General features: G+C 59.0%; 1 protein-coding gene across 1 annotated transcript in view; it reads right to left on the bottom strand.

Moving 5' to 3' along the window:
- Positions 1–22,576, bottom strand: part of LOC105464412 (calcium voltage-gated channel subunit alpha1 I) — a 136,321-nt gene that overhangs the window by 24,800 nt on the left and 88,945 nt on the right. The window contains 16 exon segments of the mRNA XM_071080621.1: positions 100–226; positions 799–983; positions 1,543–1,611; positions 1,890–2,013; positions 2,854–2,954; positions 3,295–3,774; positions 4,404–4,606; positions 5,279–5,372; positions 5,864–6,019; positions 6,166–6,283; positions 6,598–6,783; positions 7,414–7,565; positions 16,041–16,465; positions 18,128–18,199; positions 18,202–18,231; positions 19,130–19,442. Coding sequence (XP_070936722.1) covers positions 100–226; positions 799–983; positions 1,543–1,611; positions 1,890–2,013; positions 2,854–2,954; positions 3,295–3,774; positions 4,404–4,606; positions 5,279–5,372; positions 5,864–6,019; positions 6,166–6,283; positions 6,598–6,783; positions 7,414–7,565; positions 16,041–16,465; positions 18,128–18,199; positions 18,202–18,231; positions 19,130–19,442 — 2,835 coding nt within the window.

Below are 22,576 nucleotides of genomic sequence, written 5' to 3'. Positions count from 1 at the left end.
CGCATGAGGTTGGAATGTGGAGTCTCTCCCCTGGCTGTCTGAGACTTCCTTTTCCCCAGTCACAGAGCCCAGTCCCTGCCCAGCCTGGGCACCCCTCACCTGAACTCCTAGGATGCCAAAGATGATGAAGAAGGCACAGCAGATGAGCACGATGTTGCCGATGGGCTTGAGGGAGGAGATGAGTGTCTCCACCACCAGCTTCAGGCCCGGCGCCCGGCTGATGACACTGAGGGCAGGGAGAGGCCAGGCACACATAATCCCTTGACCAAGAGGCAGCCCCTACTCAGCCCAGAGTCACCAGGGCTGAGCATCCCAGGGCATGAGCCCCCAGGGCTCACCAGGGCTGAACATCCTGGGGCATGAGGACAGTCGCCAGGAATGCAGAGAAAGCGGCCAGGCAACCCAGACACTGGCAGAGCAGGAGGCAAGCTGCACCCAGGCCTCAGACCTACAGCAGCAGCAGGGCAGCTGCCCTCACCCCTCACTGTGCCCAGCTCCTCCGGGTCCACACCACACCCTGGTCTAGGACTGATGCCCAGAGATGGCAACGAGCCACTCAGGGACACGCAGAGTGGGCAGCAATACTGGGGTCCAGCTTCAGCCCTGCTCTTCCAGCATGCCCCACCCCCAGGGTCTGCAGTCCCCTCCCCCGGGAACAGCTCAGGGTGCTTGGCGCTCAGTATTGGAGGACCGAGTGGGCGGGAGGGGAGGGCGGAGTGACGGCCCAATTCCACCGACCCGTGGCTTCTCTGCACAGTGCATGACACCTTCCCCCATCCGCCAGGGAGGGTTCCTCACCGCAGGGGACGTAGGGTGCGCAGGAGCCGCAAGACTCGGAGGACCCCCAGGATTTTGGCTCCCCCGGCCGAGGCCAGGGACACCACGATGTCGATGATGGACACGAAGACAAGAAAGCCGTCCAGCACGTTCCAGCTGCTGCGCAGGTACGCCTGCTCGCCGAAGTACAGGCCCAGCGAGACCACCTGGGACAGGGGTGGGGCCGGGGTCAGGCAGCCGCGGGAGGAGCGGGTAGGTGGGCGGGGCCAGCCGGGCTCTGCGCGAGGAGGCGGGGCGAGGCCAGGTCGGCTTCGGGGGGAGGGGGCGGGGTCCTGCAAGTGGCGGGTTTGGAGGGAAGGGGAGGGTTCAGGCCGCCCTCTGAGGGTGGGTGATGGGCGGGGACGGGGCAGGGTCAGGGCCCAGCAGGCCGCCCCGTTAGGTTCCCGGTGCCTCTGGCAAATCCAATTCAAAACTGCCCGCCCTGGGAAGCGCCCCAGACGGGATGCTTCCCCTGCGCCCCACACCTCCAGCAGGTGCCTCCATCACACTCAGTGTTCCCTGCACCCGTCTGTCTAGCGGGGTTGTGACTCCTGTGAATGGGGACAAGGCTGACCCCTTCTGGGTCGCGGAAGCCCAGCCCAGGGGCTGGTACCCAGAGGGGTGGGCTATGGGGCTACGAGTGGAATGAGGCCGATGGCAGGCGAGTGACAAGCTGAGGCAGGGGCTGACCCAGGGTCAGGGGCCCTGAGTGAAGCTGGGAGTTACCTTCAGTGTCATCTCGCCCACGAAGATGGCCGTAAAGATGTAGTTGGACACGGTGAGAAAGATGCGTTCCTGAAAGCATTGGGAGATACCATGGGCCCAGGGGCTCCCAGAGCTGCCTGGCCACTGGCCAGCATCTGCTTTGGCCAAGGTGCGTAGAGAAGAGGCTGCCACTTCTCAGTTCACAGAGGCTTTCCCCGCTCCAAAGGCAAACTCCCAGTTCCACCTCCCCCAAGGGCAAACTCCCTGTCCCGCCTCCCCCATGGTGGGAGGTCTCCCTGCCCCCCTCAGCCCTGGCAAGCTGTCCCTTGGCCTGGCCCCTGCCCTGCCCAAAGGCTAGAGCCACTCACAGTGCTACCAGCCTCGATCTGAGGCCGCTCCAAGGCGATGGTGATGCAGTTGAGAAAGATGAAGGCCAGGACAACGTAGTCGAAGAGCTTGTGGGCAATAATGGTCTGACACAGGACCCGGAACCTGGGCAGGGTGGGTGGGGGCCGCCTGAGCGTCAGCTGCCTCCCACCCTGGCCAGAAGGAAGGCAGAGGGCCCAGGCAGAAGTGCAGACCAGGCTGGCCTCAAGGAAGCAACCCCTATCCTCTCCTTTGGCCACATGGCAGGTGCTGACTCTACACCTGCTCAGGGTGCCCACCTGGCGCCACCTCCTCTGACCACACACGCACACCATGAGGTCACCCACCTTGTCCTGGCACTCAAGGTTTAGCCCAGATCCCTGAGCCTCTCAGGAGGATACCACGTTGCCTGGTACCCTCTGCTTCTGCCCCAGGCCTTCCCTCAGTCTGCTCCCTGCCCCTGCACCAGGCTCCTCTTCTTCACAGCCCCTGATGTGCCTACTGGATTACCACCTGCCTCCACAGCCCAGCACAAAGGCCTCCTCCTCCAGGAAGCCTTCTGATGTCCCCTGAGATGCAAGCCATACAGGCTACTTGAGGATGGTTCAACCTGGTGCCCAGCACAGGGATGGCCTAGACTAGACGAGAGCCCAGGAGAGCCTGGCCACCAACATCTGTCTTGCCTAAAGTTCTCGCCTAGCCCAGGGGACCCCTGCTCCCCAGGGATCTTGGAAGCCAAGGCTATCTCCTCCCTGACCTCCTCCAGCCAATCCTCCTCCCCAAATCCATCTTCACCCAGCAGCCCTCAGGAGGCTGCACTCTCCCCTGGAGACCTTCACCTCTGGGCCAGGAGGGTCCGCTGTGGTCTGGGAGAGCACCACCAATGGCCTTGCCTGGCTCGGCAGAGATCCGTCCCTCCCACGTCACCCCTACTCTAACCCTCACCCCAGGCCTGGCCCCGCCCACCTGTTCTCGGGAGAGAAGAGGTAGACAGACCAGTCTTCGCGGACCTCGCACCAGTCGGGCTTATAGACGTCGATCATCTTGCGGACGCGGAAGCACAGGGTCTGGCAAAAGGAGGATGGAGCGCCGGGGGTTAGCGATGCGCAGGGCTGCCGGTCTCCGCCCATGCGGCCATCCCGCCAGCTGGGGTCGCAGGGTCACCTCCGAACTCTCTGCCCCCCGGGGTCAGCCAGGGAGGGCTTCTCTCTCAGGAGCGGGCCCAGCTCAGGGGTGGGCAGTTCTGGCCCCGCTCCTCCTGCCTCGCACCTGAAGCCCTAGCCGCTCCGGCCACGCCCCGGCCATGCCCCCCGTGGGCCCGCCCGCTGGGGCCCCGCCTCCTGTGGCCGCACCCCCTTCTTTCCTATCCCGCTGCACCAGGTCCCCTTCGGCCCGGTCCCCACTCACGTAGTCGATCTCCTCCTCATCCTCCCCGCGATCCCGGCGGTCGCCCATCTTGGTGAAGACGTCCTTGGCGATGCTGGGCATCCTGCCATTGCAGTCCTCATGCCCGGGGGCCGGGCCCGCCGCCCTCCAAGCGGCCCGGGGGTGGGCGCCCACGGTGGGCACCAGCTCGGCCAGGTCCACCGAGTCTCTGGTGTCGAGGGACAGTGTCCGGCGGTGGTGGCGGTGGCGGTGTGCCAGATGGGGCCCGTGATGAGCGTGGTGGGCGTGCGGGGCGTGAGGGGCGTGCAGGGGTGCGGGCCGTGGCAGCCCCTCCTCCCCGGCAACCTCGCAGACCCGGGCGCCGCCGCCGCGCTCCGCGGAGAGCAGGGACTCATGCTCGGCCGACGGCGGCTTGTGCTTGAGGCTATTCCAGCTGGAGCGGCGGCTGGCCCAGGCCCCGCTGCGGCCCCACGGCCCGTAGTAGGAGCTCCGGGAGCTGGACTGGGAGGAATTCCCGCTCGGGTCAGCGCCCCACAGGCACACCCATGGGTGGGGCACCAGGTGCCCAAAGGCAGCCTGCACCCCCACTGTGGCTCTAAGAGGGTCACTCGCCTGGCCAGCGGGTGACGGAATGGATCCTAGAACTCCTCTCCCTGTCCCACCTCACTCCATCCACATCCATGAGGACATGGGGGCACGTCCACCTAGAGGTTATATCCCCTTCTGCCACCTCACTTCCCTTGAGGAAGGTACAGCAAGTTAGGGCCATCTTCCCATTTTACAGGTAAGGAAACTGAGGCTCAGAGAAGGGCAGTAATTTGCTCATTGTCACACAGCTTGGAGGTGGCAGAAGCTGGATTCAAAGCCCAGCTCTTTTTACCCTACACATTGCTGCTGAGATGAAAAGCCAGTTTTCTGCACCAGACCCCACTGGCACTGGGCATTCATTCATTCCTTATTGCCAGGTCCCGCTCTGGCACTGGCACCCAGGAATGCAACAGATATGGCCCCTGCCTGACTTTGGCTGGGCACCAGAGTCTGAGGCTGGACTGGCAGGTACCTCTCTTCAGGGCCCCTCCACACGTACCCCAGCAGGAAGTGCCCATCCAGAGCTCCCCACAAGGACTCACCAGGGAGCGCTGATCATAGCTCATCCTCCCCAGAGACATGACGCTGCTCTTTCGGGAGCCCAGGGCCACCAGCATAGGGTCCGGCTGCAGTGAGAGTCGGGGGGCAGGTCCCGCAGCCCCAGCAGGACCTAGGTGCCCACCCAGCGGGAGACTGGGGTCCAGGTGCCCATTGGGGGTCATGGGGATTGGAAAGAGCTTGGGATCTGGAGGAGTGAGATGGAGACAGAGGGAGGGACAATGGCAGACAGAAGGACAGAACAAGAGCAAGGGAGCCACGAGACAAACAAACAAGGAAGGAGCAGAAATGGAGAGCTTTTCTGAGGAGGCTTCCTCTACCAGGAAGTCTTCCTGGTTGCACCCCATCACAGTGCCTCCCCTCTGCCCCACCTGTAGGGCTCTCAACTTTATTTAGGTATGTGTGGACCCCTTGCCTTCTGTGCTCAGGACCAGCCTGGCACCTCACTCCCATGCCCACAATGGGAAACAAGGCAGGGACTGTCCGTCCTGGTTACCAAGAAAGACACTGGGCTAGGGTTGGGGGATGCTTGTTCCAGGATGCCTGGTAGTGCCAGGCAAGACCAGAACCTGGGCCTCGACCTAAGGCCCTGAGGCTTTAACCAAGGGGCCCTGGTGTGTGGAGGGATGCGGTAGGCTGTGGCTACCCCTGTGCCTAGAATCCCAGGGGTCCATGGACGTCACTGACCTCTTTTTGAGATTTCACATTTTTTCCAATTATGAACATAAACAACAAACCATAGAAAAGTAGCAGTCCCTGAGCCTGGGCTTGAGGGCAAGTCAGACGCTGTCCCCTCTGCCCACCTGGATCTGTGGGGAAGGATCTTGGCCCTCTAGGTGACAAGCGAGGGCCTGTTTACCTCCGCTGCTGTCCAGGCCTTCCTGGAGCTTGTCAAATTCCTCCATATTGGATGAGCTCTGGTCGTCGTCCGAGTAGGAGCGATTGGCGTCACCCTGGGAGAGCATCCCTCATGTTAAAATGCCGGTGAGCCCAGCTCCTCCCTTTCCAGCTCCCTCCTGAATTTTTCTACAGGTGTTTCCGCCACCATTTTACAGATGGGAAAACTGAGGGTTGGAAAAGGGAAACGAGATGCTAACAAGAACCTAGGCCACAACCCTACATCTGCCTGACTGCAAGTATCCCAAGAGCCTCAGAGAACGGAGGGGGCAGGGCCCAGAGTCCCTAATCTTGGGGGATTTCGAATCTCAGAGATGGAGAAACCTAGTCCTACATCCCTGGGGGAGAGCAGAGATGGCAGATGCAGTTTCCATTTGCATGTTTCCTATGATGAAGAGCTCACCACCTCATCAGCAACCCCCTCCTTTGGGAACAGGTTGCCTGCTAGAAGTTTGAATTGCAGCCCTCCCCCATCCAGGCCACCTCTCCCTCGCCCAGTCTTTTGCAGGCCCTGTGGGGGTGCTTCCTCTGCCAAGACCACAGTCACCTCCGCCTGGAAGCCCTCCACCAGGATGGCCACCAGCAGGTTGAAGAGCACATAGTTGCCGAAGGTCATGAGGGCGACAAAGTAGAGGGAGGCCCAGGGGGAGGTGGAGGCCATGCCGTTGTAGAGCACGACGTTCCAGTCCTCCTGGGTGAGGATCTGTTGGGGAGACACAGTTAGCCCTGGGGTACCCCTAGTCCAGGGCTAGGCTCTCCAGGGAGGCACGGGGGCTGTCAGTCCCGCCCCTCCAAGGACTACTGTCCCATCGCTTCCCCAGCACATATGGACACACAGCGGCCACTCACCTGGAACACGGTGACGATGGCCCACAGCAGGGAGTCGAAGTTCTTCCTGTCAGGGACCGTGTCTCCAGTGTCCGTGCGGAGGCTGAACTTGCAGCCAAAAATGTGCATCCCAAGGATGCTGGGGAAAGGGTGGATGAGGCTCATCAGACTCACACGCAGCAAACTGCCCACCCACCTTGTTTCATTCCCAGTCAACTCAGTAAAACGCGGGCGGGGGGGGCGGGGCAGCGTGGGTCCCATTTTACAGAGGTGAACACTGAGGCTCAGGGGGTCATGCTTGCTGAAAGCCACAGGGGACTGAGGGACGGTGTCAGCCTTCACACCCAGGTCCAGGTGGCTTTGTCCAGAGAAGCACAGCGGACCACATCCCCCAGGCTCCCGCCCACAGCCCTAGCAGGCCCTGAGGTATGGCCCCCAGCAGGGCAGGCTCACCTGAAGATGAAGATGAAAAGCATGAGCAGCATGCAGAAGGTGGCCACGTTATCCATGGTCTTCATGAGCACCACGAGCTGGCGCCGCAGGGCAGGCATGAAGCGCACCAGCTTCAGCACGCGCAGCAGCCGGAAGGTCCGCAGTACCGACAGCCCACCGTCCGCCTGCCCCACTATCTCCCAGATGCTGTGGCCCCACAGGGCAGGCCCAGGGTGCAGGTAGGAGGGAGCAGTAGGAGGCCGGGGGGAGAGGAAGACAGAGGGAGAAGGGAAAACAGAGAGTCAGAGCTTCCGTTCATCCATCCATCTGACAAATATGTTGGATGCTGCTCCACGCAGCTAATCAGGGGCTCTTCACCTGGAGTCCATGGACCACCACCCCCACAAGAAATCTCTGGCTAGAATCCAGGAGCTCCGTGGATGTCACTGTCCTCTTTATGAGATTTAATGTGTCTTTTGGTTATGAATGTAAACAGGAAGCCACAGAGAATTAGCAGTACCTATGGCATTGTGGCAATCAAAGTAACTGATGTCTTCATGTCATGTGACAGCCGATGCAGCTGTTTCCCAATATTATTTATGCCCATCCCTTCCTTGGAATGATAGCAGTCACAGACCCGCTGCTAGATCGTGCTATTTAACTTTGCATAAATATGTTGCTAAATCACAAATGTTTGACTATTTCGATCATTGTTTCAGTGCAACGGGTTTCCACTGCCATCCTATGTCCTTTATATAGTGGCTGGGGTCTTCACATTAAATCCCGCCCCCTCCCCCCCAAGCCACTCTGCTGCCCGGGGGGAGGGTGGAGGAGTACCTGATGATGACAATGATGCTATCGAAGATGTTGTAGGGGTTACGCAGGTAGTCGAACAGCCCAAATGCCGCCAGCTTCAGGATCATCTCCAGGGCAAACATGCTGGTGAAGACCACGTTGCAGATCTCCAGGATGTTGGTCAGCTCCTCTGGCTGTGGGGCATTGGGGTGGGGAATGGAGACCCGGTCACACCAGAGGGCAGCAGTGGATCCCCTCTGGACACCCACTCTGGCTGTGTGGCCTGGCGGGTCAGTATCCTCACCACAGCTCAGTCTCCCCACTGCTGCGTGTACAAGGCCCTGAGGGCCTCTCATCTCTGCTACCTCAGGGTCCTGAGAGGTCTGCTGAGATGGTGAGACTTGGGGGACCCCACAGGGCTGACCTTCCACAAATTTGGAAATGAGGCTTGTAGTGCACCACGAGGGAAGTGTTCTGATACCCATTTCACAGATGAGGAAACTGAGGCTTGGAGGCCAGCCTGAGATCACACGGCTAAGATGCAGAGCAAGACAGGAAAGCAGGACAGGCGTCGCCAGAAACTCCTTGTTTGCCCAAGACCCTAACCCGTTTAGTGAGCACTTACCACATGCCAGGAACTGTTCTATATATTTTACAGGCATCACTTCACTTAGTCTCTCATAAGAACCCATCTGCAGGCAGGCAAGGATGCGGGTTTACAGGACACCAGTCCCTTGCCTGAGGCTGCAGAGCTAACAAGTGGTGGGGCCAGGATTTGAACCCAGGCAGCCTGGCTCCAAGACTCCTGCCCTTAACCCCTGTTCATGCAGAACTTCTCTCTCCCCTTCCCAGCACTGGCCGTCGCAGGACCAAGGGTGGCTGGGGACATCATGCCCCATGAAAGGAGGATGGACACAATGTACCTGCTGCATGCCAGGCACAGTCCTGCACACACAGCACCCGTGGTGGCTCTCAGCACACCCGACAGCTCTCAGAGGAGGACATTCAGACCCGGGGAGGTAAGAGGACCTGCCCAAAGCCACTGGGTGGTCAGAGGGAGACTAACTCCTGCCGCAGCAGCCGCAGAGCCTCCCTCTGCTCCCAGAGCTGTTTACTCCCGGTTTTTAACTGATGTTCTGCAAATGGCATTGTTCAAAGAACCCCAGTATTTAAAGCAGGCCACACTAGAGGCCACGATTGGCAGCAGTGGGGGAAGTTAGAGGGGTCCGGGCTTGGTTTGGACATTAAGTGGCTGTGCGGTCCTGGGAGAGTCGCTTCCCCACTACTCTGGAGTTTAGTTTCCTTATCCATAAAACTAGAGGATGGAGTGAATGAACTAATTCATCCAAACCTCTCCTCTAAGGCTCCTAGGAGGCCCAGCCCCTTCGCTCCCCACCACGGCTTCCCCGGGACTGCTGAAGTGTCTGGTGTGTGCTCACGGTGGTGCCAGGTCATCCCTGCCTGAATCACAGAGACGGGAAGCACCGTTGTTGAGACCTGATTTGACGCCCAACACAAGTTAGCCTCTCCGTTTCACAGATGGAGAGACTGAGGCTGGGAAAACTGGGAGGGGGAATGACTTGTTCAGAGCCATCCAGCAAGGACGTGGCAGGGCAAGGCAGGGGACTGAACCAAGCTGGACTCCAAACTGCTCTCCCATTACACCACACAGGGACCACAGCCGAATTCATTCATTCATTCATTCATTCATTCATTCATTCATTCATTCCTGCATGGCCAAACTGCTCTCCTATTACACCACACAGGGACTGCAGCCGAATTCATTCATTCATTCATTCATTCCTGCATGGCCAAACTGCTCTCCCATTACACCACACGGGGACCGCAGCTGAATTCATTCATTCATTCATTCATTCATTCATTCATTCCTGCATGACCAAACTGCTCTCCCATTACACCACACGGGGACCACAGCCGAATTCATTCATTCATTCATTCATTCCTGCATGGCTGCCACAGATTTGAATGATATGATGTGCTGGGCTCATGCTACCAGGGTGGGCAGTGGTGAGGGAGTCAGGGCACTATCCCTGCCTTTGAGAAGCTCATGTTCTGGGGGCAAAGCCCAGTAAACCAAGTTAACAAACCAAGCTGGTGTGTGCTGATGACAGGAAAGCAGAGGGTGGCTAGGGGAGCAGTGCTAGTGGGGTCAGGAGGCAGCGACATCTCAGCAGAGACCTAAAAGCTAAGAGAGAGCCGGTGGCAGGGAGCAGAGAAGGTTGTGCAGGCAGAGGGCCCAACGGGCTGGGAGGTGGGAGAGCAGAGGACCGAAAGCAGGAGCCCTCTCCATCAGCAACAGGGAGCTGCAAGGACCTGACTCTGACTCCATGTGGGTTAAAAGGACGATGAAAAAAAAATAACCCAAGCACCAGCTTCCAGCCTGGTGCCTGGGAAAACTAGCAAAACTGCCAGCTCCTCTCAAGCCCAGATGAAAGGAGAAGGCCCATTTCCATCTGTAATTACATCTGACTCAAGAAGTCGTCCCAAAAGAGGAGTGGGACCCTGAGAGGGACCCTCGGTGGGGAGGGCTGAGGCCCAGCGCCCCTGGCTGAGCCAGGGTCCAGATGCTGCTCAGAGCCAGCAATTTGCCAGCCCAGTAAGCGATGTCCGCGGAGATGAAAGCTGTAGATGCTGACACTCCGTGATGATGACCAGCTGGCTCTGGCCACACGCGCCACACACGCACTCCCACCGGGGATGCGGGGAGCCACTGCCATCCAAAAGGTCACCCCGCGCCTTCTCCTCCCTCACAACAGATGTTTCTCCATTCAGCGCACCTGTTAATCTTTTTCTAATGGACCATCCATCACTCCTGCAAGCATTTCTCTGGGACAGAGACACACAGATGAAAATAGACACAGCAAGTGGGAGCCCAAGGAGGAGGGGACGTAGAGAGGAAGGGGCGGAGATGGACATAGACAGACAGACAGACAGACAGATACAGACAAGGGAGTGAGGGGCAAACGTGGGGCATGGAGAGACGGAGACATAGAGGAAAGCAGAGACACGGACGTGAAGAAGGACCAGGACGACGAAGCAGTGACACCATGGGAATCATAGATATGGCCAGAAAGAGACACAAAAAGAGCAGGCAGACAGACAGTCGGACAGACAGACAGATGGCAGAAAGGTTGCTGGAGGTGGCGAAGAGCACCCAGTGAAGGCGGAGGTGCTGAAGGGCTGAAAACCAGGTTTAGCTGGAGGCAGGAGGTAGGGGGCAGCAGCGGGAGCCTGCAAGTCCCTGCCTGACGCAGATTCAGGTGGCACCAGGCTGCCAGCCTCTGCCGTTGCTGTAGGGGTAGATAAGGGTGTGCAGAAGTCAGCTGGCCACCGGGAAGCCCTCCAGCCCAGCGCCATCCCCATCATAATCATGGCAGCTAGCATTGATGAGGCCCCTCCCATGGGCCGGGTGTGCTGAGCACGCCCCAGGCATTATCTCCTCTCAACCTCACGCCTATATTGTCCCCATTTTACAGACAGGGAGCCTGAGACTCAAAGAGAACTGACTGCCCAGGGTCATGGCCAGGCTGTGTTGAAGTCAGATCTCAAACCTAGGTCTCCTCCCTCTGGCCACATCACCACCTCCATGGCCCAGGTGCCTTCACCGGCCCCGCTTTTCTGGTGAGGCCCCAGTTCAGCACAGATGTGTCATTTGCTTGCAAGCCTTTCTGGGCTCCTCATTGCCCTAAGGATAAAACCGGCTCCAAGGTCCTCCTGAATGAATAGCCCTCCTGGCCTCCTGCACTGTCTGCACTGCCCCTTGTACACATCCTTCTCGAGGACTTGGGGTCCTTTGGGGGGATAACTATGTTCCTGGTCCCTCTCCCTCTGTCTCACTGATGAACTCCTAGTCATCCTTCAGGATCTGTCACCAGTGCCATCACCTCCAGGAAGCCTTCTGTGACTGCTGTCCATGTTGGTGTCTCTCTCCCTTGTGCCCCTATAGAGCTGGAATGTCAGCCACTAAGCCACTCCATCCTTCACTTCCCAGAGTCACCCCAGACCTGGGTTGGCAGTGACTTGACACGTCAGGGGCTGCTGAAGGGAGAATAAAGCCAGCTTCGATCCAGCCACCGATTCAGAGGCCTTGAATGCAGTCCCCTGGGAGCTGGGGCCAGTAACTATAGCCTGGCCTGGGGTCAGCCCCACCCAGGAGGCTCCCCACACCCTGCCCTGCTGCCCATGCTCCCCAACCCTCTGTTTTTTGTTCTCCAACTTGGTGGTTAGCCTCCAGCTCCAGGACATGGGGCTGCAGGGCAGCCCTGCCCAGCTCAGGAGGAGTCAGGGCCTGCACAGGTGTGTGCAGGAGAGAGAGAAGCTGAGACAGACGCTGCTCCTACGAGCAATGCCTTCCTCCAGTTCAACTGTCCACAGCTCACCTCAACCTCTGGGAGCCCGGCTCTGTCGCTGCTCACCCTGGCACTTTGGGCAAGCCATCTACCTTACTGGGCCTCGGTTTCCCCATCTGCTTGGTGGGGATAAGATGCTCCCCCAGTCTGCCCCACAAGGCTGCTGGAGGATCACACCAGGAAGAACAGTGATGCAATGACAGCGGTGACGATGAAGGAATCAGGCCTCCCTGGAGAAGCCTGGCCACCCCGACTGACCTGTCCCACCTGCGCGTCACACAGCCTGGGCTACCCAGAGGTGGGAATTTCAGCCCCATTTCACCACTTCATGAGTCACACACAGACCCCTGCCTGGCCGACCCCCACCTCACCCATCCCCTCCTTCTAGGCCAGGCCCTGCAAGAAACAGCATCTGCTGCCATGAGGAACCTCGATGAGTAAGCTGTTCTCTGGGTAATGCCCCCATGATTCCAGCAGCAGTGGCCACCCTAAAGGCTTGAGTGCCTGCAATCTAACCTGTCATTCGAGCACCCTGTGACCAGGCCCAGGGTCACTCTGCTCCACTTCACAGATGTCACACCCTTGCCTCCTGCCCCTCAGTGTCACAGAGCTCCCTGCCAGCCAGAATGGGGTATAGGGCAAGGCCTCCCATGCTGCCTCCCCTGTAGAGAAGGGCTGAGGGAGTTCACCCACCCTCTCCTTCTCTCCTTCTCTCCCTGCACCCCCCTTGGAAGCCCTGGGCCACCTCTCTCTGCGAGCACCACCTCAGACAGGGCTGCTCAGAATAAACATGGGGGTGGAGCATTTCCCGCAGAGCAGTGTCTGGGAGCCAAGGGAGTCGAGCAAAAATACCAGCGGGCCCACTGTCAAGCCCTGCGCAGAGCCTGGGCAACCATGGCTGCCACTGGAGCTGCTTTATGAAGGACATTTCAGAGACTCATCCTCCTCCTCAATGTTACTTTAATTAATTTTTTGAGGTTCCAGACAGAGGATGGTAAACGCACCCCGGGGTGGTGGTGTGAGGCTCAGACAAGACTCTGAAGCAGTGACTCATCAATGAGCACCTACTAAGTACCAGGTTCTCAATGCAGTCGACCCCCTTAGCCACCGTGTGGGGGGATCCGTGCACCCACAATGCAGTCAACACTCTTAGCCACTGTGTGGGGGGATCCGTGCACCCATTTACAGATGGGAGGTGCCAGGTGAGGAAGGCAAGTGATACACTCCAGGCCACCCTGCCAGTCAACAGCAGAACCAGGATTGGTTTGTTTGGCTGATGTGGAATTTTTTGTTTGTTCTGATATAGGGTCTTGCTCTGTTGTCCAGGCTGGAATACAGTGGCAAAGATCACCAATCACTGTAGCCTCAAATTCCTGGATTCAAGCAAACCTCCCACCACCTCAGCCTCCCAAGTAGATGGGACTACAGACATGCACCACCACACTTGGTTAATTTTTTTATTTTTTGTAGAAACGGGGTCCTACTCTGTTGCCCAGGCTGGTCTTGAACTCCTGGGCTCAAGTGATTCTCTTGCCACGGCCTCCCAAAGTGCTGGGATTACAGGCATGAGCCACCAAGCCCGGCCAGAACCAGGACTGAAACCCAAACGTTGTATGATCTATTTGCCTCCCTGAGCAGCAGCCTTCCAAGGGTACGAGAGGGGTGAGGTAATAATCCCTGCCTTGAGGGCGGCTGGACTCACTGGCACCATGCTGGCACAGGGCCTGGCCTGCAGCACACGCTCCGTAAATCGTGGCCTGTCCCTATGAGGGAAAGACACCTGCTTAGTAGATGAGGAAATCAGGTGTTCCCTGTGACCAGACAGGAGACGCACAGTGGGAACAGCGTTTCTCATCTCTCAGCCTGGTCAGGGAGCCACGTGAAGCCTGCTGCTCCCAGAAGAGGCTCCACCTGGCTGGGCGCAGTGGCTCACGCCCGTAATCCCAGCACTTTGGGAGGTTGAGGCAGGCAGATCACCCGAGGTCAGGAGTTCAAGACCAGCCTGGCCAACATGACAAAACCCCGTCTCTACTAAAAATTAGCTGGGAGGGGTGGCACACGCCTGGAGAATTGCTTGAACCCAGGAGGCGGAGGTTGCAGTGAAGCCAGATCACACCACTGCACTCCAGCCTAGATGACACAGTGAGACTCCATCTCAAAAAAAAAAAAAAATGGCTCTACCAGATTCGAGGTTAGAAACCATGTTCAAACAAATGTGGCAGAAGGAGGGAGGCAGGACAGGCCAGAGAGGCAGATCCTGAGGAAGCTTGGACAGGGACCATGGCCTGGCCTGAGGCTGGACCTGCCCTGGCCGTGGTGTTGATGTGGATGGGGTGGGTGAAAAGGCAGGGACCAGCTGTACCCTGGCAAAGAGGCCTCTGCAAACAGCCCTGATGTGTAACATCTGCCATTTTCCATGGTGTAAATACTCCCTCCACGGCCAATTTCAAGCGCCCAACTCTTTCATCACTGGCTTGCAAAATTCCCGAGCGTCTGGAAATTGGCCCTCACCAGCTGGCTCGAGCGAGCCCCTGGCAAGGACAGTGCCAGGGCTTGAGTGTAGCAGAGCTGTGCAGGCCCCCTCGATGCTGCCCCACTTGGAGAGTGGAGCAAGCCCTACAGTACTCACTCCCTGTGGGGCTTTCGGCAGGAATGCTGCTCCTCTGCAGGCCTGGGCCAGGCACTGGCCAGAGGCAGGACTCCAAGCAAGGGGGTCCTGGGGCCCCTGTCTCACCAGCTTTCCCCCTGCAGAGAGCCCTCCCGCCAGCCCTCCCCAGAGACCTTTTTAATTAAGCCAGAATGGCTGGCAAACCAGCAGCTCCAAATAGAGTGTCAAGGCAGCCCCGGGGGTCCCATTTAAGTAAATTGAATGGAGCCTGTGCTTGGTGAGCTAACGAAGAGGGAGGTGCAAGTGCGACTCCATGGGGTGCGGCATGCAGGGCCTCCGCAGAAGGAAGGCCGCAGGGAAGCAAAGAGAACGTCGAAATCCCCAGCCCACCCGGGGCGTCAGTCTTGCCGCAGAAAGAAGTGGGTTCAAACCTGGCCCCCAGCTGGCGGCGGGACCTCGGGCCAGTGACATCCCCCCCGTTGGGCCTCAGGGTCGCCAGCTACTAGGTGGGATCCTTCGCATAGCTGGGGAGTGGGTTCAGGGAGCCACCCCATCCAGGGACTGGTGGATGGCAGGAGCCGGAAAATGGTGTTTTTCCAAATGGGGCAGGACCAGACCTGCCATCCAGGCTGTCATCCCTGGGTGGTGCCTGTGGACTGAGGCATCCGTGCTAACCCCACTGCCCCTCCCTCCCGCATCCCCACGGAGGCCCTGCTCTCCTCACACACACATCATCCCCCAGCTCCCACCACCTCCCAGAAGCTGTCCCCTCCCCTGTGTACTATCCCTGGAGCCAGCCAGCCCCATGATGGCCCAGGGGCCTGGGGCACACTGTTCAGCTCAGCACCCACTCCTCCTTGTCCTCCCTGCTCCCAGCACACAGGAGGGACATGCAGAGAGGACACACAGGACAACCACGGGGCCACTCGCCCTCAGCGCCATGGGGCTATATGGGGTGGAGTCACTGGAGAGGACAGGACACCCTGGCCTGGTGAAGGGATGTTGTGATAGAGACAAAGGCCTTGAGGGTAGTGGAAAGGTCTGGATTTTGTCCTGAGGGCAATGAGGAGCAATAGAAGTTTTGAGGCAGGGAAGAGCCCAACCAGACTGGCCCTCTGGGAAAATCACCCCAGCTGTTTGGGGGAGAATGGACAGAAGGGCCCAGGTGGCCAGGCTTGGTGGCATGCGCCTGTAGTCCCAGCTACTTGGGAGGCTGAAGAGGCAGTATTGCTTGATCGTGCCACTGCACTCCAGCCTGGGCAGCAGAGCAAGACCCTGTCTCTCTTTTTTTTTTTGTTAATTTTTTTTTTTAAAGAAGAAAACAGAAGGGCTCAGGTGGAGAGGTGAATAGAAGTCAGATTTGCAGGGACTGGCAGGGGATGCGCTGTGGTTGCCTTGGTGTCCAGGCCGAGCAGCTCAGGAGGAAAAGAGTCCCAGAGAGGCCCAGTCCTAGCCAGCTTCACTCGTTCACTCATCATTCATTCAGCAGACACCCCAGCCTTTCCCTCCTCTGAGCTTGGCCCTGGCTGGGCAGTAAGGTCGCATGGATGTACTGGACCCAGCTCAGCCCAGCACTTCTCAGGGGACAGATACACAAACCGAGGCACATGCATGGGGCTGCCCAGGCCTGGCCAGGGTCCTGGGGCCCTCACACCTCCCCTGCGGGCCCAGCCTGGCTGCGCTGCACTGGCCTGCTCGTGGTGCTCGATGCCCATGCTGACGGTGTTGACCAGGATGGCCATCATGATGCCCCGGTTGAAGTACTTGCTGTCCACGATGCCGCGCAGCTTGGCTCGCGTCTCCCGCCACACGTCCCCGCACAGCCAGACCGCCCCATCCGCCTGCTCCTCCTCCTCCTCCTCCTTCCCCAGTTCCGAGGAGGCTCCGTCCTCGCTGCTCCGGGTCCCGTCCCCATCTGCCTCGTCCTCGCCACCAGCAGAGCTCCCGGAGCCCGAACCCTCCTGGCCCGAGTCGGTGCTGCCCAGGCCTGAGGGCCGCCGGCCGGCCTCATGTTGGCAGCAAGGGCAGCTGGTGGGGTCAGAGGCCAGCGTGGCGGGGATGGGCTGCACCAGGGTGTGGGGCGTTGCGTCCAGGGGGCTATGTCGCGGGCACAGCTCTGAAAAGCAAATGGGAGGGGTGTAGAGTTGTTGCCCACACCAGGTCCAATCCACCCGGGGACACATCCGAGTGCGTTCGGCTCCCAGGCCCACAGGTCTGCCTGGAACCAGCTGACCCAGCCTGGAAGGGCGGGGCGCCCCTGGGGAAGCGGCTGCAGCTCTCTGAGCTTTGTCCACCCCTGTTGTAGATGTGGGGGCAGGAACGCCCACCATGCAGGCTATAGGAGGATTATCTCTCTTAAGGCACATGATGGGCCCAGCACGGTGCAGGGCACGTGTCCATGCTGACCGGCCATCCCTCCTGGCCCAGGCCCTCGGTCAGCACAGGACAGACTCAGAGCCCCAGTCACGCAGCTTGGGAACTAAATGTGATTCTGAAAGAGCCAGGCCAATGTGGGGGCGGGCCCCCTCAGAGGAGGCCACGGTGGCCTTGGTGTTCTCAAGTTTCCTGTCCGTACAGCAGGTGGGGAGTGGGGAGGTGAGGTTTGTTTCCCAGGGAGGGGAGGAGGCATGGAGCCCTGGGGCAGGGGCGGACCCTCACTCCAGAAGCCCCTGGGACTTCCCTCCACACAAGGGGTGGAGGTGGGGGCAGCGGGCAGGAAGGCCCGCTGGGAAGAGGAAACTTCATTCCTTTGCTGCCCCAGAATCACAGGAGAAGCCTGGGCTGGCCCTGGACTGCGTTCTGTGATCTGTGAACCATCTCAAAGGGGTGGCAGAGAGGCCTCTCTCTGCCTGGTTTAATTTCTTCTTTGTGTTTTCCTGTGTATTCCTAGAATAAACACATTTTGCTTGTGTAAGCCAAAAAAGTAACATGAAAGGGAAAGAAAAGCATGTCACACCTGCCCTTCATTTCCACACTTGCCTCCAGCTGCCTCCCAAGCCCCAAATAAGCACCCCTGACTCGTTCCCACCTCTGGAGCCGGAGTAGGCAGCCAGGAGCCCAGCGGCCAATCCCACCTCACCCCGGAGGACAGGCCAACGCCCTTCCCTGACTCATCCCGCCTCTGGAGCCGGAGCAGGCAGCCAGGAGCCCAGCGGCCAGTCCCATCTCACCCCGGAGGACAGGCCAAAGCCCTTCCCCGCGCCGGCTCACTGCTCCCACCTGGACATGGGGCGGCTGCCAACTCTCGTTTTCCAGGGCAGAGGGGAGGCGCAGGGGCAAGGGGGCACAGGTGCCAGGAGAGGGGGCTAGGCGGCCGCGGGAAGCCTGTTGGAGTGAACGCTTCTCCCCCACGTCCTCCAGCAACACCGGTGCCAGCCTTGCCTGGCCCCGGCTCCTGTATCCGCATGCCGGGCCTGCCCACGGGCCACCTGGGGCCTCCTCCAAGCCCACGCCTGGACGGCTGGCACCCAAGGATGGGTGGGCGGCAGCTCTGAGCGTGCATTCTTCTGCTCGCCTCCCAAGAATCGATCCCCAGACCATGAAGGCTGGAAGGACTGGGCTTTCCAGAGCAGGGTCTGTGGTGGCTGACTCCCGCTGCTGACGCTGAGTGCTGGGGGCCCCTGTCCTCACTTTACAGGCAGGAGACAGGCCTGCAGAGGCCCGCGTCTGCTCAAGCACAGTCCCCGTGCCTGCTGACTTCCTTCTCGGCGCCAACTGGGAGAAGTGGCACTGGGGCTGGGGGCTGGGGGCAGGGCCCACCTCTGTGGCCCTGGCTTGCCTCTTCCCGAGTGATCATTTCCAGGGGAGGCAGGCCCCTGCAAAGCCTGGCAATGCCGGCTTCTGAGATGCTCCCTTCATCTCCCTGACCCTTAGTCTTCCCATCTGAAAAGTGGGGATAATATTACTATCTGCTCCTTTCTCAGGACTGTTTCCTGGAACAGATGAGGCAACCAACAGGGCAGCCCCTTCCAAGCCTAACAGCATAACCTTGGCCAGGGGCAGTGGCTCATGCCTGTAATCCCAAGGTGGGAGGATCACATGAGCCCAAGAGTTTGAGACCAGCCTGGGCAACACAGGGAGACCTGTCTTTACAAAAAAAAAAAAAAAATTAAAAATTAGCCGGGCATGGGGGGGCATGCCTATAGTCCCAGCTACTCTGAAGGCTGACGCAGCAGGATGGCTTAAGTCTAGGAGATCGAGGTTGCAGTAAGCTGTGTTGGTGTCACTGTACTCCCTCGGTGACCCTGTCTCAACAACAACAACAACAAAAAACAAAAGTGTAACTCCCACAGCCCCAGGGCAAGCACAGAGCACAGGGTGGCATGAGTCCCCAACATGCCACAGCTTTGAGGGGGCAGACCCACAGCCCCTTTGTGCCAGGCACCCAGGGTCATTGCTCGGGTGTGCTGGAAAGCAGGGGACAGCAGAAGGAACCCAGAGAAGGGAGTGATGTGGGCTGCAGCGGGGGAAGAATTTGAGCTTCCCAAGACTGAGGACAGACACTTGAGAGCTGCTGTCTCCACACACACAGCGATCGAATGCCTCCAGGGAAAGGCTGAGTTCCACCCAGCACCAGGCCCAGTCCAGTACAGACTCTGACAGGTGCCAGGAGAGGGCAGGCAGAGATGGGGACACAGCTCCCTGGGGGCTGTGAAGGAAACACTTGAGCACAAAGTGAAGACCTGGAATGTGGAGGCTGCTGGGCCTGCTGGACGTGCTAGAAAGGAGCGACACTTGGCATGCAGTGCCTGAGTGCCATGTCGGATGCAGGGCCACTTACTATAGTGCCGGGGCTCCTTGGCATGGGGCCCAGGTTTGGCGGGCGCCGGGGCCTCCGGGCCCAGAGCCTGGCGCCGGCTCTGCAGGGCCTGGTAGAGGCCCAGGGCGCGGCGCTTGGCCTTGCGCAGGATGTGGCAGACATACTGGAAGATCTCCTCGTAGCAGTCGCCAGGCTCGGCGTAGCTGGCCACCGTACTGGAGGACAGGTAACGCTGCCGCTGTTCCAGCATCAGCCGGTGCTCCCGTTGCTTGGTCTCCGAGAACTGGGTCGCTATGACAACGAGGCACAGGTTGATCATGAAGAAGGAGCCCACCTGTGACCAACGGGAGGAGAGGATAGGGACAGGGACACGGATGGAGGGGACAGAGGGGTGAGAGAGGCAGTCATGGGGTGGGGACAGCAGGGAGACATGGGGAGAGGGAGGCAGAGGGAGATGGGGAGATGGAGACAGAGATGGAGATGCAGGTACAGAGGCAGAAATTAAGCAAGGAGGAGGGGCAGGGACCAACCAGAGACACAGAGGCCAGAGTAGGGGTAGGTAGAAAGAGACAGCGAGGAACACAGACACGATGACAAAGAAAATGAGACAGGCTCAGAGAGGACAGACACAAGGGAGGGGAGATGCAGGGGATGAGTGGAGACAGGGAAAGAGGCAGGAGAGGTGGAGGGGCCCAGAGAGACACAGGCACAGACACAGATGGGGACAGGAAAAGATCGCTGAGGCCTCGCTCCAGGAGAAGGCGACGGCCTAGGCAGCTCCCCAGGCCCGACTGGGATCTGCTTCAAAGCCCAGCTCCCCTCACACCCCTAGGCCCTGGCCTGGCCCCCATCCGCCTGGGACATCTGCACTGAGCCCAGGGAGGGAGGCCACAGCCCGTTTCGGCTTTCCCAGGCCCTGAGTCCTTGCCCAGCCCTGCCTTCTCTCTGGCCAGAATCTGGCCTCAGCTGGGACCCCAGACGAGAAAAGAGAAGGTCCCTCGGGGTTTTCACGTGGCTTTATTTGTGCTTACAGGAAATGGAGGGGGAGAGGCTGCCCCGGTTGGCACTGGGGATCCCATCTCCTCATGGCCTGATGGCTCCAGGAGTGGGGCTCCTCTCCAGTTTCCAGGCTTTCAGGGCACAGCCCCCTCCCCAGCATTTGCTGAGCCTGGGAGTGAACTTGGCTGCCAGCCAGCCAGAGCAGATAGCTTTCATCCCCCTCGGAGGTGCCTGCCAGGAGGCTCTCCCCGGCTGCAGCCTCATCAACGACGATTGAGGAGCTAGGGTCTGGGAGGGTTACTGGCCCAGAGGACTCTGGGAAAATCCCCTGCCTATCGGGTAAGAAGATGGCCTCCCATCCTTGTCTCAGTCACCTCGTCCACAAGCACTTCCTGGGGAGCTGCCCTGCACCAGGCCTGTGTGAGGGTCGCAGGAAGAGAGGGCTGGGCCCTGCCCTCTGGGACCACACATTTGTCAGGCTCCTACCCGCCTCTGCCTCTGCAGCTGCTGCCCTGGGCGACCCAGGCAGGCCTCCATCCCCTCCCGGCCTCCACTTCCCCATCTGTAAAATAGAAGGCTCAGACCTGATGAGCCAAGAACTTTTCAAGTCAGAAGGAGGCTGGGTGCAGTGGCTCATGCCTGTAATCCCAACACTTTGGAAGGCCGAAGTGGGTGATTCACTTGAAGTCAGGAGTTCGAGACCAGCCTGGCTAACATGGTGAAACCCCGTCTCTACTAAAAATACAAAAATTAGCCGGGCGTGGTGGTGTGTACCTGTAATCCCAGCTACTCAGGAAGCTGAGGTAGGAGAATCACTTGAACCCGGAAGGCAGAGGTTGCAGTGAGCCGAGATCAGGCCATTGCACTCCAGCCTGGGCAACAAGAGCAAGACTCCGTCTTAAAAAAAAAAAAAAAAAAAAAGACAAGAAAGAAAGAGCACTGGGGGCCCGGGGCCGTGGCTCACGCCTGTAATCCCAGTTCTTTGGGAAGCCAAGGCAGGAGGATCACTTGAGTCCAGGAGTTTGAGATCAGCCTAAGAAACATAGCAAGACCCTGTCTCAAAAAAAAATTTAAAAATTAGCCAGGCATGGTGGTGCGTGCCCATAGTCCCAGCTACTCAGGAGGCTGAGGGGGGACGATCGCTTGAGCCCAGGAGATCAAGGCTGCAGTGAGCTATGATTGCACCACAGCACTTCAGCCTGGGCGACAGAGCCAGACCTTGTCTCTAAAATAAAATAAAAATAATAAAAATAAAAATGTAAAGGAGTACTAGAGCCTGGGCTTGAAGGCCAAGTACCCCTCACCTTTCTGGGGTTCAGGGTCCTCACGGGAGGTGACCCTGCAGGTGACATAGAAGCGCATTTGTCCTGACTTTGCTTTGTGAACCCTTCCCAGCGCCTGGAAAAATTCAGCCCTTTCAGCCTCTCACCAGCACTCCTTGTCCTGTGACAGGGCCGCCTGAGACCCGACAGCAGCAGCCACAATAGTAGCAGATTGTCCTGTGACAGGGCTGCCTGAGACCCGACAGCAGCAGCCGTAATAGTAGCAGAGCACATGTACTGAGCACTCACTGTGTGCCAAGGGCATGCAGGCTTCAGGCTCTGTCTCACCTAACCCTCCTGAGAGCCCAGGAGCAAGGTGCTGTCACTGTCCCCCATTTCACAATGAGCTTGGGGAGCACTGCGCTTTACCCCATCCGCACCCTTAGCCACCCTGAACCCCACAGCAAGAGCAGATGGAGCATCCTCTAGCCCCTCCTGGGAACCGGAGTCTCCTCCTGCAACCTCAGTGGCTTGTGGCTCCCACACTGCAGTATCCCGACCAGCTTCAGGGGCTCTGTGAGCCACCCCCGCCCAAGAGGCTCTTTCCCTGCTGACCTCCTGAGTCTTTACGGCTCAATTCTGGCATCACCTCCTCCAAGAAGCCTCCCACCTCCCCATCCCTCCTCCAGGCTGGATTGGGAGCCTTCTCTGGGCTCCCTTCTATCATGGCGCCTAAGATGCTGTATAGTCACTGACTGCTGTCAGTCCATCTTCTCACGAGACTGTGAGCGCCTTGAGGACAGGGGCTGAGCCTTACTCACTGCTCTGTTCCTAGCACTTGGCTCAGGGCCTGGTACAGTGTGGGCTTCCTGAATGTTCTAGTGAATGAGTATGCAAGGCCATGGATGGCAATGCTGAATATCTGGTCCCTCTCCTTTTATCTGGGGCATCTCCTCTAGGTCCAAGGCTCCAGCCTCCCCAAGAAAGCACTGGAGCTTAGACAACAGCAGGTGTCTCCGGTCACCTGCCGGTCTGGCCTGGGTCCCCAGGTCAAGGTCCTGCCAGCCCAGGATGGGGCACTGCCCTGGAGGGTCAAGTGTGCCCTCTCCCACCACCAGGAAGCCAGAGAACCCAGCCTCGCAACAGCAGGATTCAGCAGCGGCTCCTGGGAGTCAATCACCTTGACATTTTGGGGACTGTGCTGTGC

This window comes from Macaca nemestrina, chromosome 15 (genome assembly GCF_043159975.1).
Source record: "Macaca nemestrina isolate mMacNem1 chromosome 15, mMacNem.hap1, whole genome shotgun sequence".
NCBI classification, from domain to species: Eukaryota; Metazoa; Chordata; class Mammalia; order Primates; family Cercopithecidae; genus Macaca; species Macaca nemestrina.
This window is presented reverse-complemented; position numbering and strand designations above follow the sequence as displayed.